Here is a 13,883-nt window from a genome sequence, read left to right on the forward strand (position 1 = left end):
CTGGGTTTTTATTTTTTTATTTTTTCCGATTCATTTTCTTTTTTGAACTGATTTTCATTTTCATTTTCTTTTTTGAACTGATTTTCATTTTCATTTTCTGGGTTATTCTTTTCTTTTTTTCGATTTACTGGGTTTTTTAATTGATTCATTTTGGTTGTTTTAATTGGTGCAGGTATATGGATTTAGTTCTTAAATTGAAGAATTAACATGCAACTATATTGATCTTAAATCGAAGAATCAACTGATTTTTTTTTTTATTTATATTGTAATTTTTTTTATATGTTGTAATTTTTTTATTTTGATTTAGCTGTTGTAATTTATTTTGAACAGATTTGATTATATTAATATTTTGGCACTTTTGGTTATTATTAAGATTTGATTGTACTGTAATTTTTTTTTGATTATATATATATTAATATTATAATGAATATATTTGATTATATTAATATTAATACAGATTTAATTTTTAAGTGTTAAAAAAAATTAATATGTTGGCACTTTTGGCACCAGTTAACCGGTGTCAAAAACTGTTAAATAAATTTTTTTTGTACTTTTTGGCACCGGTTAACCGGTGCCAATTTCAAGTTTTGGCAGCGGTTTGAACCGGTGCCTTTTTAAACCCCTTTTTGGCACCCCTCACATTGGCACCGGTTCAAATCGGTGCCTTAGGCCGGGTTTGAACCGGTGCCAAATTCGCTTTTTCATGTTGATTGATTTAAGTGAACTTAATTAATCATCGCACGAAACATTCGAAATCCTAAACATGCATCAAAATAATTCATGTATATAATCATAAATATGTATCAAAAACATAAATAATGATGCATTTGACAACTAGCATGACCCCTTGAGTCTTCAAGGGACGCCTTTTGCAACTTTATGGCTTCGTCTTCCAGGAACCTCCATCTTTAAGACATGACCAAAATTATGCAAACCCTAGTATCTACGATCAGGATTAATCTAAATATTAAGGTACAAAAATACTCAACGATTCACATACCGTATTTAGATTTACAAAAATACATTACCGAATTCAGTCCGTATATTCGGGCCCCACTAGTTGCCATTTTTATAGAACCTGCGGGAGAATATACATTCCATTTATTCATTCCCTATTTGTAAATGGCCCATGCATTTTACAACGATAAACAAGTAACCTTGCACAAACACGCGAAAATTAGTAACTAATTTAGGTTGTTAATCCAATTAACGCGCCTAATTAAAAGTAGTCAAAGTTGTTTAACCGATTATTTTATTTAGCGCAATTAAAATTGAAGCTCCCACTAAATTCCACATCCATCTTAATTAATCCAATTAATTAAGCTAGTAAACCCAAATTTTTTAACAAATTAAAATTTTGTCAATGCCGCTCAAAACTGAGGCCTAGCCTCAAAATTTAATTAAAATAATTAAAACTAAATATAATTAAATTAATTAGAATAATTAAAACGACAAAATCCGCAAAATAGCATTGCCTTAAAACCCGGGGCTAAAGTGCCAATGCAAGTGTGGGGTTGTGTGCATCGTGTCGCAAGCACGCATCACACCCTACACGCACTCTACCACGCATCAATGCACTACACTTGCTTGCATTACATACACTCACACATGCGCACGAATCCTCGCACGCACCAAGCGCATAGCCCTTATCCCTCGTTAGCCACATGTGGGATGCACAAGCAGCCTAGCTCGCGAAGGGAAATTCGTGGCTATTAAGCCTTGGTTTGTGTGCTAGTGCCTCGGGATTATTTCCCTATTTTGTGTGACATTTCTAATCAATTCTAAATTAATTTTTGAATCAATATTTTGAGCAAAATGAAATTAAAACTAGTCCAACTTAATAAATTCATCCAAGTGCACAAAATCAAAATTATTTCCAAGAACTATTCTTTAATAAAATTTGTTCAACTTGATGCAATAAAATGAATAAGGCAATACTCACTATTATTTTAATTAATTTAAATAAATCATGAGACTTGGAAAAATAAAGGGGAGTTGGATTTATGAACATGAAATTCACATAAAAATTCCAATTTTAATTTGTGAATCCTTGAAAAATTATATTTTCCAATATGAAGATAAATGAAATTTCTATCACAAGATTCAAACTTTAATATTCCAAACAACTTAATACATAATTAAATCAAAATTTCAACCAAAAAATTCATGGAATTTAGTAACTCAAAGTTCCAACCACTTAAAACAATTAAAGATTGGATCTTTAGTACTTAGAAGCCTTAAAAAAATAAATTTTTCACACTTAATGCAATGGATTTGCAATTACCAATCTTTCAAGCACTAATTACTACCATGTAACCATGCTTAAAGAGGTTCAAAATTGCAAAAACATTAAGGAAAGAACCAAATACATAATCACCATAAATATGCCATTAAGATTCAAGGTTAGAAAGACTTAAAATTTTTCGTCAAAATGAAAAATCCCTCGAAAAAGGCATTTCTAGTCAGATTTTGGTCTAAAACACTTCCCTCAAAGTTTGAAAACATTTCAAGAACGCCTTTTCCACCCAAAATTCACTATTTTTGGGCGAAAATCTAAGTTTGGGGCCATAATCACATTTAAAACGGGATGAAAATTAATAAAACGGAGCTACTAATCTAATTAGCTTAGCAACATAAAACAAGAAAAATAAAGCCATAAAAACACCTTGAAAATTATGTTTATAAAAATAAATGAGCAAGTCTCCGATACCGCTGTTGGGTTTTGATGAGTCCGACTCATTGCTAGAAAATAAAACCCAAGCCAAGATCACACTCACAATTAATATAATCAAAAGACATAATTAAAAAGAATTAAGGAAAGACGAAAATACCTTTGAAGCGTGCTTTTCTCGTACCCCGAGCTCTTAATTGAGAAAGCTTAATCTCGTAACGGGTGAAAACCTCCTACGGTATCCACCCGCAACACGACCCCGACTACGTCTATTGCTTGGAGGTTAGCCAAGCCCGACCAAACTACTTGAGTAATTATGAGTTTTAAGGTTTTCTCAATTGAGATGGCTTTTCTAACTCTTACTCAAGTGAACAATCCTAAGGTATGTCTTGGCTATTTATAAGGAGTGATTCCTTGTGAATTCCACTCATCTTTCAATGTGAGACTTTTTCACAAAAAGATCCCACATGGAAAGAATGTTGAATTCAATCCTTAATCAAATAAACCAAGGAATAACTAAGTAACAAGTGTCACATGGTTAGGTGAGGACCACTTCCTCACTTGCTCCCCAAGGCAACTCACATGCATTGTGAGTTGACCATGTGGCACCCAAACTTGAGCCCCAAGTTGGGTTCGGTTGGGCCGCCACCTTTTGGCCCGCGTCCATGACCCGTCACCCGGGTCCGCACCCCTTGCCACATGGCACTTTCCCTTGGTGGCTGCCATGTGGCGCGCTGCCACTTGGTGGCCGCCACATGGTGCGCTTCCCTAGTCTTTCGTGTGGCTATGGATTTTACTTGTTACTTAAAGCATTTTCCCATCTCTCTAATTCCTAAATTTTGGATTGACTTTTAAGATTCGGTTCCTACACTCTAAGCTCGGAATCCGAAGTCTTTGTTCACAATACTCGAGTGACTTATTAATTCCTCTCGGATTAATTCGTCGCGTCGGATCGTTAGTTGCTTGGGTGTGACCTGAAGGATTCAGTCAAGATTAAGCTGTAATATAAATTATACATTAATATTACTGATAGGAAGTGGCCTCCACCTAGGCATCCCGATCACTTGACCTCACGTAATAATTAGCTTTCTAATAATTCCGAACCCTCTACCGGAATAATACACTTGTTCGAAGGACACAATTCCTATCATAGTAGTTTAGAAGTTTAGTTTTTAGGAGTATTAGCTCTATATGACTGGATAATTAATTGTGTTTGACAAATCAAACGATTGCTATGATGATGTGTTTTGCCATCGTTTCAATTCATTTGATTTGGGCAGGAAAGTAGCTTTTGCTGGATGTAATTAAACTAATTAGTCATATTAGTGTGTGATGGATATAAGTAGTTCTAAATTTAGCATGAGTTATGGTCAATGATGTTTATTCCTTCTTTCCCAAATGTATGTGATTTATCCTTTGTTGATAATTATAATTCTCAATCATGCTAGTTATGTACGCTATTTATCTACATAAGATATGTTTTGGTTGTTGAATGAATTGCATGACTGTGGATGTTTTTGTGTTTATTGCCATAGAGGAAAACAAATCCTTCATGGCAATTAATATTGAGGTTACATAAATTAGTTTTAGAGAAAAAGCATAGAGGATGGTTTTGATTAGTTTTAGAGAAAAAGCATACAGGATGTTTTTGATTAGTTTTAGAGAAATCATATCTAAATGGAAGCAATGTAGTTTTGTTTGAATATGTTTGAAGCTTCTATTTGGAGAAGGTTTGTGTCAGAATTGTCAATGATATCCCAACCCTCTATCGTTTGTGTCATTTTTCTTTAAATTTGTTTGGAAATCGATTAGCTTATGTTGTGGCAAAAGCTTGTAATCAGTAGTCTGATCTTATAGTTTGGTTATAGGAGTATCATAGTTATGTAATGGATGCTTAACAAAATGCTTTTGCTCTTGTCATCATTTATAGAGTTGAAGCCTTACTGCCTGTTCATTTTGTCTTCCATTTGTTCATTTCAAACCTCTTTTCACTTAATCACCTTTGTAACATACCAAGAATGCTTGGATGTTTCACTGTAATTGGTAGATTAAAATTCTTCAAAATGGTTAAGGTTACCTAATTCGTTCCATTACCAAGTTTAATGAGTTACATTCAGATTGTAACCACATCAACTCAAGCATAGTGTTTTCTAATTGGTCTTAACTTGTGTCAACCTCATTTTAATTAAAGAAGGGTAGAAGACAAAGGGAATGAATATTGTAGGTGGAGCACAGCATTTATGGGTTCATGAAGGTTGTTTTACATAATAATGGGTTAATGAACTTAAGTATATGATAGGCAGGTTCAAGGTTCAAAATTTCCCAACTCTGCTAGTATAGTAGTTTAGTCTCTGAATAGGATTGACAAAAATAAATTAGAACAACAAGACATCATAGTAATTAAACTACTAGCTATTGTCACAGTAAAGAATGAAAGAAACATGCAAATTTAGAAATAAGAGGAGTTATCTTTCTTAATTTGCTTTAAATACATGGGTCATATAGTGGGTAACATTAGCCTAGAAGAAAGTACATGTGCCTCATAGGCTCATACAGACTATTGATTCTCAACTAAACTAGTAAAAGGTAATAAATAATTCTCGTTTTGTAGAGTACAATGCCGATAATCAAACAAATGTAAGTATACTTGTACAAATCATGGGAAGTTTGACTTACCTAGGAGGGTTAGGTAATTAACTTCCCATGTTTCATGAGAAGTCACAATTCCGTTGAATTTACAATTCCCTCATTTACACTTTTTATTGTCAACTACATGCATTTTTTAAATCCCATAATTTTCCACTTCCCCCATTTTCTTTATATAACCCCATAGTTTTAATTTTAAGCCAAATAGCCTACTCAATCAATCATTAGAGTAGAATGGATAACCACGGTATTCACAACAACACGAAAAAATGGTAATCAATAAACGATAAGAAATCCACCATATCAGAATAAAATTCAGAATTAAGATATACGACGAAGTGCTCACCCTCAACCTCATTGTCTTGACCAAACCAAAACAAAATCCCATATTAAACAAAACAATCATCACCCAACTAACAAAATTACAGCTGCATTATTAGCTGTGTTAGAAAACACACACGACTTTATATTGCTCAGAATTCATTGCTGACGCTTTTTTCTGCTGCCATTTTTGCAGAAAAAGCAACAATGAGTTCTGATTCTGAAGCAGGTTTAGGAGGAGCTGGAAATGATCTTCGAAAACCCTTTCTTCATACTGGAAGTTGGTATCGAATGGGTTCTAGACAATCCAGTTTAATGGGTTCTTCTCAAGTTATTAGAGAGAGTTCAATTTCTGTTCTTGCTTGTGTTCTCATTGTTGCTCTTGGTCCTATTCAATTTGGCTTTACTGTAAGAATTTTGACTTTTTGTTTGGTTTTTTTGGGTTTTATTTGGTTGGGTTTTTGCTGAATTTTGTTGGGTTTTTGTTGAATTTTGCTTTTGGTTTGTTTGTTTGTTTTTTTTTTTTTTTTTTTTTTTTTTTTTTAGTGTGGTTATTCATCTCCTACTCAATCTGCAATTACTGAAGAGCTTGGTCTTTCTGTTGCAGAGGTATTTGATTAATCATTGATTAAGGGGTTAATTTGAAATTATTTATTTGTGATTTTAATGTTGTTGATTTTGTTTTTGTTGGATGAACAATATTTGTGTAGTACTCTTGGTTTGGTTCTTTGTCGAATGTGGGTGCTATGGTTGGTGCTATTGCAAGTGGTCAAATTTCGGAGTATATTGGAAGAAAAGGGGTAATAAACCAATTGATTTTGTTTCATCATTGTGAATGATTACCACATTTTATGTAATAATTAAGATTTATATTTTTTTTTGTAATGACAGTCTTTGATGATTGCTGCTATTCCTAACATAATTGGATGGCTTGCTATATCATTTGCCAAAGTAAGTTGTTGTTACTGTTGTTTAATTGCGCATTGAAGTTTTAACGTGACCATGAATTTGATTTTGGGTGTCTTGTATTGCACTGCTTTAAGCTGCTCAATTTCTTGTGCAATTAGGATTCTTCATTTCTGTATATGGGAAGGATGTTGGCAGGATTTGGCGTGGGAATAATTTCATACACGGTAATTTCTGTTGTTGATTTTGGAGAATTATGTGAAAATCAAATAAATCCTAATATATGAGCTACTTTGGGGTATAGGTTCCTGTGTACATTTCTGAAATAGCACCTCAGAATTTGAGAGGAGCATTGGGCTCAGTAAATCAGGTTTGTGGGTGTTTGATATTTCTCTTTGATGTTGTAGCTATTTAGTGATCCTGTAACCGCAAACTTTTTGGTTTTGATTTTGTCATATTTTGTTATTTGGCAATAGCTATCTGTTACAATAGGCATAATGCTGGCTTATTTGCTTGGGCTATTTGTTCCGTGGAGAATACTTGCAGTGTTAGGTAATTCTTTGGTTAATCTCTTTGCATGTGTATATGTGGTGCTTTCTGACTTTGTATTTGCCACTATGGTTGGTTATAACATTAAATTGAATCAAGGTTGTTCTGTTATGTCAATGCTGTTTTGCAATAAAATTTCAACTCTGTGTTTTGAGAAAAGTGGTTTGGATTTTGGAAAGTGCATTCTAATAGCACCCAATGACATTCAATCATTCATCATAAAAATAATTAAATCACATATAAGATAATTTCATTGACAACTATACAGGGTTTTAGATTTGTAAATTATCATTATTTTACATAATTCTCAACTTGAGAGGGTTTTAGATTACTTAGAAAGGCTTCACTCAACTAACTAAATTAATCTAGCTTTTTTTTAGGTCTCACTTGCCTAATCTATGTTACTTGAACTCGGTTTCCCATGTCCGACACATGTACGTGTCCTAGTGTCCGACTCAACTATTTTATGAAAAATGTCCATGATTTTGAACTAAAATGAAGTGTCTAATTGTCCTAGCCATATCCGAGTGTCGAGGGTTTGACACGGGTACTTGAGGTGAGATGAAAAGTCCGAGTAACAAAGCCGGGCTAATCATTGGGTCTTTCAATTATTATCACTCAGTGCTAATAATAATATCTCTCAAGTTTATATTTGTTCACACTTCCCACAAAATAATATATGGAACCAACCATTACTCTAATCAATGCACATGTCAAAATAATTACAAAAATGCCTTAATGGAGCCTCCTTTCCATGAGGGTGACTCCTATTTATTGAACTGATGAAATGTTGTGCATCTATTTACCAGGAATATTGCCATGTACTATATTGATCCCTGGTTTATTCTTCATACCGGAATCTCCTAGGTGGTTGGTATGTTATCTCAAGCTCCTTGCTTCTGCCTAATTGGTGTACTTCTGACTAATGGTATTATAATGTATTATTAATATCACTTTCAGGCAAAAATGGGCTTGATGGAAGATTTTGAGGTTTCCTTGCAAGTTCTTCGTGGCTTCGACAATGATATATCTCTTGAGGTCAATGAAATAAAGGTAACAATTGTCAGATGCCTTCTCCTTTCTGATGCTTATGGAGTGGTTATAAAGTGCTTTGTTTTATCTATTGACTGTGTTGTGTGTTTTAGAGATCTGTTGCTTCAAGTAGCAAAAGAACCACCATAAGATTTGCAGAACTAAGACAAAGAAGATATTGGTATCCTTTGATGGTAATACTTAATGTCTGCTGTCCTTGATTTCGATTATTAGATAGTCAATCTTTAGAGTTTACATGCTTACCTCCTCTGCAGGTAGGAAATGGGTTACTTATCTTGCAGCAACTGAGTGGAATCAATGGTGTTCTGTTCTATTCCAGTACCATATTCAAAGAGGCTGGTAAGCTTAAATTTGTCTTGCTATGTTTGTTATTTTCTCAATTGGATGTCTAAAGTGAGAGTCCAATCCTAGAAGCCTCTAAACTGTAATAGCATGATTCAGTTCTGGCCTATATGGTGTCTGCAAGCTTTCTGTATTTACTTGGAGGGCAGATGTGTTATCTTAATTTAAGTACTCGGTATAGCTTTTATAAGCTTATAGAATTTCATATTTTTAGCATATGCCCCCTTTTAAATTTGTTTGAATAGAATCAAGTAATACAACTTTTTTCTTGGTGACAGAGAGACAGAGAGAGAGAGAGAGAGAGAGAGAGAGAGAGAGAGAGAGAGAGAGAGAGAGAGAGAGAGAGAGGGAGGGAGGGAGAGCGGGGGGGGGGGGGGGGAGGGAGAGAAAGAGAGAGAGAGGTGGGGGGGGGTGGAGCCAGATGTTTTATCTTTATTTTAGTACTCGGTATAGCTTTTATAAGCTTATAAAATTTCATGTTTTAAATTGGTTTTAAATAGGGGTGTCATCAAGCAATGCTGCAACAGTTGGCCTCGGTGCTGTTCAGGTGTGTTTACTGTGTCTGTTAAAAACACTTCACTAATCAACTTCAATAGCAATTTTTAAAAAGTTTTGTTTCCATGTATTTTCATCCTATTAGGTTATTGCAACTGTGGTAACTACGTGGCTTGTGGATAAATCAGGACGCAGGTTTCTTCTAATTGTAAGTAAATAAAGTATTAATGTTTTTGCATTAGTGAGTGGTAGAAAAGAAACTTTGACTATGTTTCTTTACTCATTGTTCGTGGTTGCAATAGCTTTCTTCTGCAGGGATGACACTTTGCCTTCTAGTGGTTGCAGCATCCTTTTTCTTAAAGGTGATAATGAATGCAACTTTGTACCTGTTGAGCACTGCTCACTCCTAAATAATTTTTAGCTTCGTAGAGGGTTTTGCTGAATGTTGTGTTTGATTTCAGGATATTGTAGGAATTGAATCTTCATGGCACAATGCATTCTCCATCATTTCAGTTGTAGGCGTTGTGGTATGTTGATAAGTCTACTCTTGGTACACCATTGTAGCAATTTGCCACTTTTTGAATATTTGTCATGCGGTCCTTACCTAATCATTCTTCCAGGCTATGGTTGTTTGTTTCTCACTAGGAATCGGGGCCATTCCATGGATTATAATGTCAGAGGTATATATTTCTTTCTGAACTATAATTTGCATTTTTTCTTTGCATGTATTATTTATTTATTTTCTTAAAAAAAATATTCCATGATGAAGTCCTCTATGCTTTGTTATTTTGGAATATTATTCTGGATTGTTATAGTAAGCATGCTGTTGAGGCATGGAAACTCAACCAAAAGAAAGAATCGATGACATTAATTATGAAAGTATTAAAGAAGAAAGTATCCTGTTTGTTAAATCAAATTCACTGCTAACTCTTTAGCTTTTGTTAGCATTTAGCAACTACTTTTATGCAGAAATTACTTTCAAAAGCAAGTCACAATGCCAATTTCATCTTTAGGAACTACCTAAATATGAATGGTGTTAGAAATGTATTAAGTAATTTAAAACCCAAGAGAAGACTACAACTTCATTGCTTACTTTCTTCTATTGACTTCATAAACTAAAACAGCAGTGGTTAAACAGTAGTAGTTCACCAACAAAAAAAAAACAAAAAACCAGTAGTGGTTAAATATATGACTTGCAACCCGGAGCAGTAGAGTTTCCTCGCAATTTTTTTTATCAAGTGAATTGTGATTTAGTATAGCAATAGCTCTAGCAAACAATTCGTCCCAAAATATACCCAAAACCAGGTAAAGTGGTAAACCTATCCTATCCACTAGAATATGGCATTGATAGCACGTTGGGTTGTCCAAGGTCTACTAAATTTTAAAAACTACCTTTGTGATATATTTAGATCTAAGAGTCCATTTAATGGCATGGAAAAATTTAATGTGTCTAACATCAATGATAAGACTCACAACTGTTACTTTCTTACCATACATATTTTAATGTTTTTACGACTATCTACCATGGATGATATGTACTTATAAAACAAACCACTACTGAGTGCTACTGGTCGCTAAGATTATAGAAACCTCATTACAATTAGGTTTTTAATCACCGCATTAATCTTGAGAAATACATACTCCCTCTGTCCGTCAATACCTTATCCTTATCTTTTGGACACGTTTCACATAACTTTGACAATCAATATCTTTGATTATCTAGGAGCAAAATTACTAAAATATTGAAATTATTGATATTTGCAAATATGCATTCAGAGTAATCCAACTATATATTTATGTAGAAAAGAAATTAATTTTTATTCTGTAGTTTAAATATATGGTCAAAGTATATGATAGTGCACAGAGTCTAAAAGAGTAAGATGTTATAGGACAAAGGGTTTAATGCAGCAGAAGAGATGTAACTGATGGATTTGGAGTTGTGATGATAGAAGGTTTGATTAAATCACCTTTGTGCATCTATTAAACAAAGAGAACATAGAAAGTTTGTTAGGTTTAATTACAGAGATTTTAGTTAATACTTCCTCTGTTGTTTTTTTAGTTGACACATTTCTATTATCACGCTTGCCAACGCATATTTTTAACGTTTAATATCTCTAATTATTAATATTGTAAAATTATAAAACTGGATATTCATAAAAATTTACATTGAAACGATTCAAACAAGATCCCACATGAATATGTTCTATCGTGTATGTAAACCACAAAAGCAGTCAAAGCGTGTTGTGTGAATAGTTTAAAAGTCAAACGGTATCAACTTAAAAAAACGGAGGAAGTAATAAGGATATTTTTGGGACTTTAAAGATCCTTTAGTTGGGAGGTGGTCTTTAAAAAGGTTTCACCTTGAATTTTCTTGCCATTTTGAGTTTCAAAAACTGGGAGCATGATTTTTATAAGATCTTGTGCTATATTGACCAAGAGCACTAGTTATTTGTTGAGAAAAGCACTGCTGCATGACAAACATAATTTTTGGATGCTGGTAGTAGGATAAGGAATCTTTTACTTGTATTGCTTGCAAAAACATGTCTTACTCTGGGCCAACTCTGGCTTTGTTAGGCACTTTTTGTGCCATAAACTTCATGTTTTCCGTCAGAACTCGTACATAAAAGACTTTTGTTGCATGTATATTAAATCGGTTGCTGGAAACTTTAACTTGCCGGAAACTTGCAGATCCTTCCAATTAACATCAAAGGGCTAGCTGGAAGTATTGCTACGCTTGCCAATTGGTTCATAGCATGGATTGTCACTATGACTGCAAACATAATGTTGTCTTGGAATAGTGGAGGTGCATTTCTGCTCTTTTTCTCATAGCAGGACTCCTTTCAGTTCGCTGTGTTTAAAATTTAGACCAGCTAAGCAGTAAGTCATGCCATGAAATATGTTTTCGCTAATTACTTTGTTGTTCCACTTTAGGTACATTCTCTATATATATGTTTGTCTGTGCCTTCACTGTGGCCTTCGTTTACCTTTGGGTCCCCGAGACAAAGGGGAGAACATTGGAGGAGATTCAGTATTCACTGAGATGATAAGCCGGATTTTATGATAGACATTTCGATGGGCGTCTGGCATTAGGCTTGATGCAGTCCAAGTTAACATTTTCAGCTTGATGGATCTAGCTATGCTGGGTATATACTTTTATATGCACTTGTAACTTCTATCATCTAGTCGAATATTGAAGTCACTTATGGAAGAGTTATGTAATTCAACAGAACTTCCCTGCCATTTTTTCTATTTTTTTTCCCTTTCTATTTTCACCTTTTCCTCTCTTCCTACCTCTTTAAGATTTTGACAATAATTGTTGTCTTTAGTTCAGCCATCTACACCATGATTCTTGCTGAAAATTAATTATGGGTTTTAATATTCAACTAGTAATTGGTTTGGCCATTGGGGTGTTGTCGTCATATGGTGGGTAGTTGTGGACGATAAAAAATTGGAAAAATACACTTTAATAATCCCAATTATGGGTGATTTACCTACAATAATCCCAACTAACGTTTATTCTACAATAATCCCAACTATTAGGTCAGTTTTCCTCCAGCAGTCCCAAATTGGTCAACAAAAGTTAACAACCTATTATTGTAGGTTGTTTGACATGTGTCAGTGTGTGAGTGGTTTAAAAAAAATTAAAAAAAACAAAAAAAAATCTGACAGCCAACCCTAACCACCACCTCCACCTCCAGTCGCCCAACCACCACCTCCAGCTCCTGCCGCCCAACCTTAAAACACCACCTTTCTCCTACCACCCAAGTCAAAAATGTCTCCCACGACCAGCCGCACCCCCGAAATCGGCCAAACCACCCAAATCGCACCAGCAGCACCCTCGAAACCCTTGCCCGTGAAACCCGCTACCACCCATCTAACCTACCCCCGATCTCCGAAACCACCAACCTAGCTCACACCAACCCCGAAAACCACCAACCTAAGCTACAACAACCCTTGAAACATGCCCCCTACTTTAATCTTGGGTGGTGTTTTGTGTTTTTGTTTGAATCGATTTTCCGGCGAAGCGGAGGGAAGGGAGGAGAGTAGTTTAGGGGGTTGGGGTCGATCAGGGGTGTGTGTTTCGAGGGGAGGGAGAGCTGGCAGCCATTTTCGGTAGATTAGGGAGGTGGTCGGCTGGTGCCGATCAGCTGTGGGTGGTTGGGAACGGCAGCGGTTGGCGGCGGTTGGCTGGGTTGGTTGAATCTGGGGATCGATTTCTTTTTTTTTTTTCTTTTGTTTATTTATTTTTTTATTTTTTAAATTAAGCCAATCATGTGTTGGCACGTGACATTTTAAAAAAAAGTTTACCTTTTTCAGCAGGTAACCGGTTTTTGGGACTACTGGAGGAAAACTGACCTAATAGTTAGGGATTATTGTAGATAAATCGCCCATAGTTGGGATAATTAAAGTGTATTTTTCCTAAAAAATATGGAGTACTTCGTTAGTGCATACTTTCTCTGTCCTTTTCTATTTACAACACGTTTTTTTATCCCGCTATTTGAAGAATTAGATCAAACCTATGTAATGCACGTTTTTTTTTTTTTTTTTTTTTTTTTTTTTTTTTTTTTGTACAAAAAATTTGTTAAATATTTTGACAAAATTCCTACTATCAAAAGATAATATTTTATATTTAATTAATTTTCACTTAAAAATATCATTCGCCAATTTTGCTTGCGTGACATTTAAATTAATTAATTCTAAAAGAAATCAATAATCTCTTATTTAGTTGGCTACAGCTAAAATTAATAATCATACATGGCGCGCTAAGAAAATTAAATCCTACGTGGCTCTCTAAACACTCGGGAAAAACTCCCCTATATATATATATCTATATATATATATATATATATATATATATATATATATATATATATATATATATATATATATAAAATAGATT

The 13,883-nt window shown here is 34.4% G+C and overlaps 1 protein-coding gene across 1 annotated transcript; it reads left to right on the plus strand.

Annotated features, from left to right (window-relative positions):
* Positions 1 to 5,548: 5,548 nt before the first annotated feature.
* On the plus strand, positions 5,549 to 12,255 carry LOC110691181 (sugar transporter ERD6-like 6). The gene is made up of 18 exons (XM_021868101.1): positions 5,549 to 6,046; positions 6,185 to 6,247; positions 6,349 to 6,438; positions 6,530 to 6,589; positions 6,706 to 6,771; positions 6,849 to 6,914; positions 7,021 to 7,096; positions 7,903 to 7,967; positions 8,054 to 8,146; positions 8,239 to 8,319; positions 8,401 to 8,485; positions 8,989 to 9,035; positions 9,129 to 9,191; positions 9,286 to 9,345; positions 9,445 to 9,510; positions 9,604 to 9,663; positions 11,672 to 11,786; positions 11,915 to 12,255. Exons 1-18 carry the CDS (start codon positions 5,846 to 5,848, stop codon positions 12,025 to 12,027), a joined length of 1,470 nt encoding a protein of 489 aa, XP_021723793.1. The 5' UTR covers positions 5,549 to 5,845; the 3' UTR covers positions 12,028 to 12,255.
* Positions 12,256 to 13,883: the final 1,628 nt, after the last annotated feature.

This window comes from Chenopodium quinoa, unplaced genomic scaffold, assembly GCF_001683475.1.
Source record: "Chenopodium quinoa cultivar QQ74 unplaced genomic scaffold, ASM168347v1, whole genome shotgun sequence".
Taxonomy (NCBI): domain Eukaryota; kingdom Viridiplantae; phylum Streptophyta; class Magnoliopsida; order Caryophyllales; family Amaranthaceae; genus Chenopodium; species Chenopodium quinoa.

Excerpts from the sequence above, each read along its gene's own strand:
- LOC110691181 (XM_021868101.1), top strand. The coding sequence starts at position 5,846 with ATGAGTTCTGATTCTGAAGCAGGTTTAGGAGGAGCTGGAAATGATCTT. Across the intron at positions 6,915-7,020 it reads CATTGGGCTCAGTAAATCAG|CTATCTGTTACAATAGGCAT; the intron begins GTTTGTGGGTGT and ends ATTTGGCAATAG. Across the intron at positions 11,787-11,914 it reads GTTGTCTTGGAATAGTGGAG|GTACATTCTCTATATATATG; the intron begins GTGCATTTCTGC and ends GTTCCACTTTAG.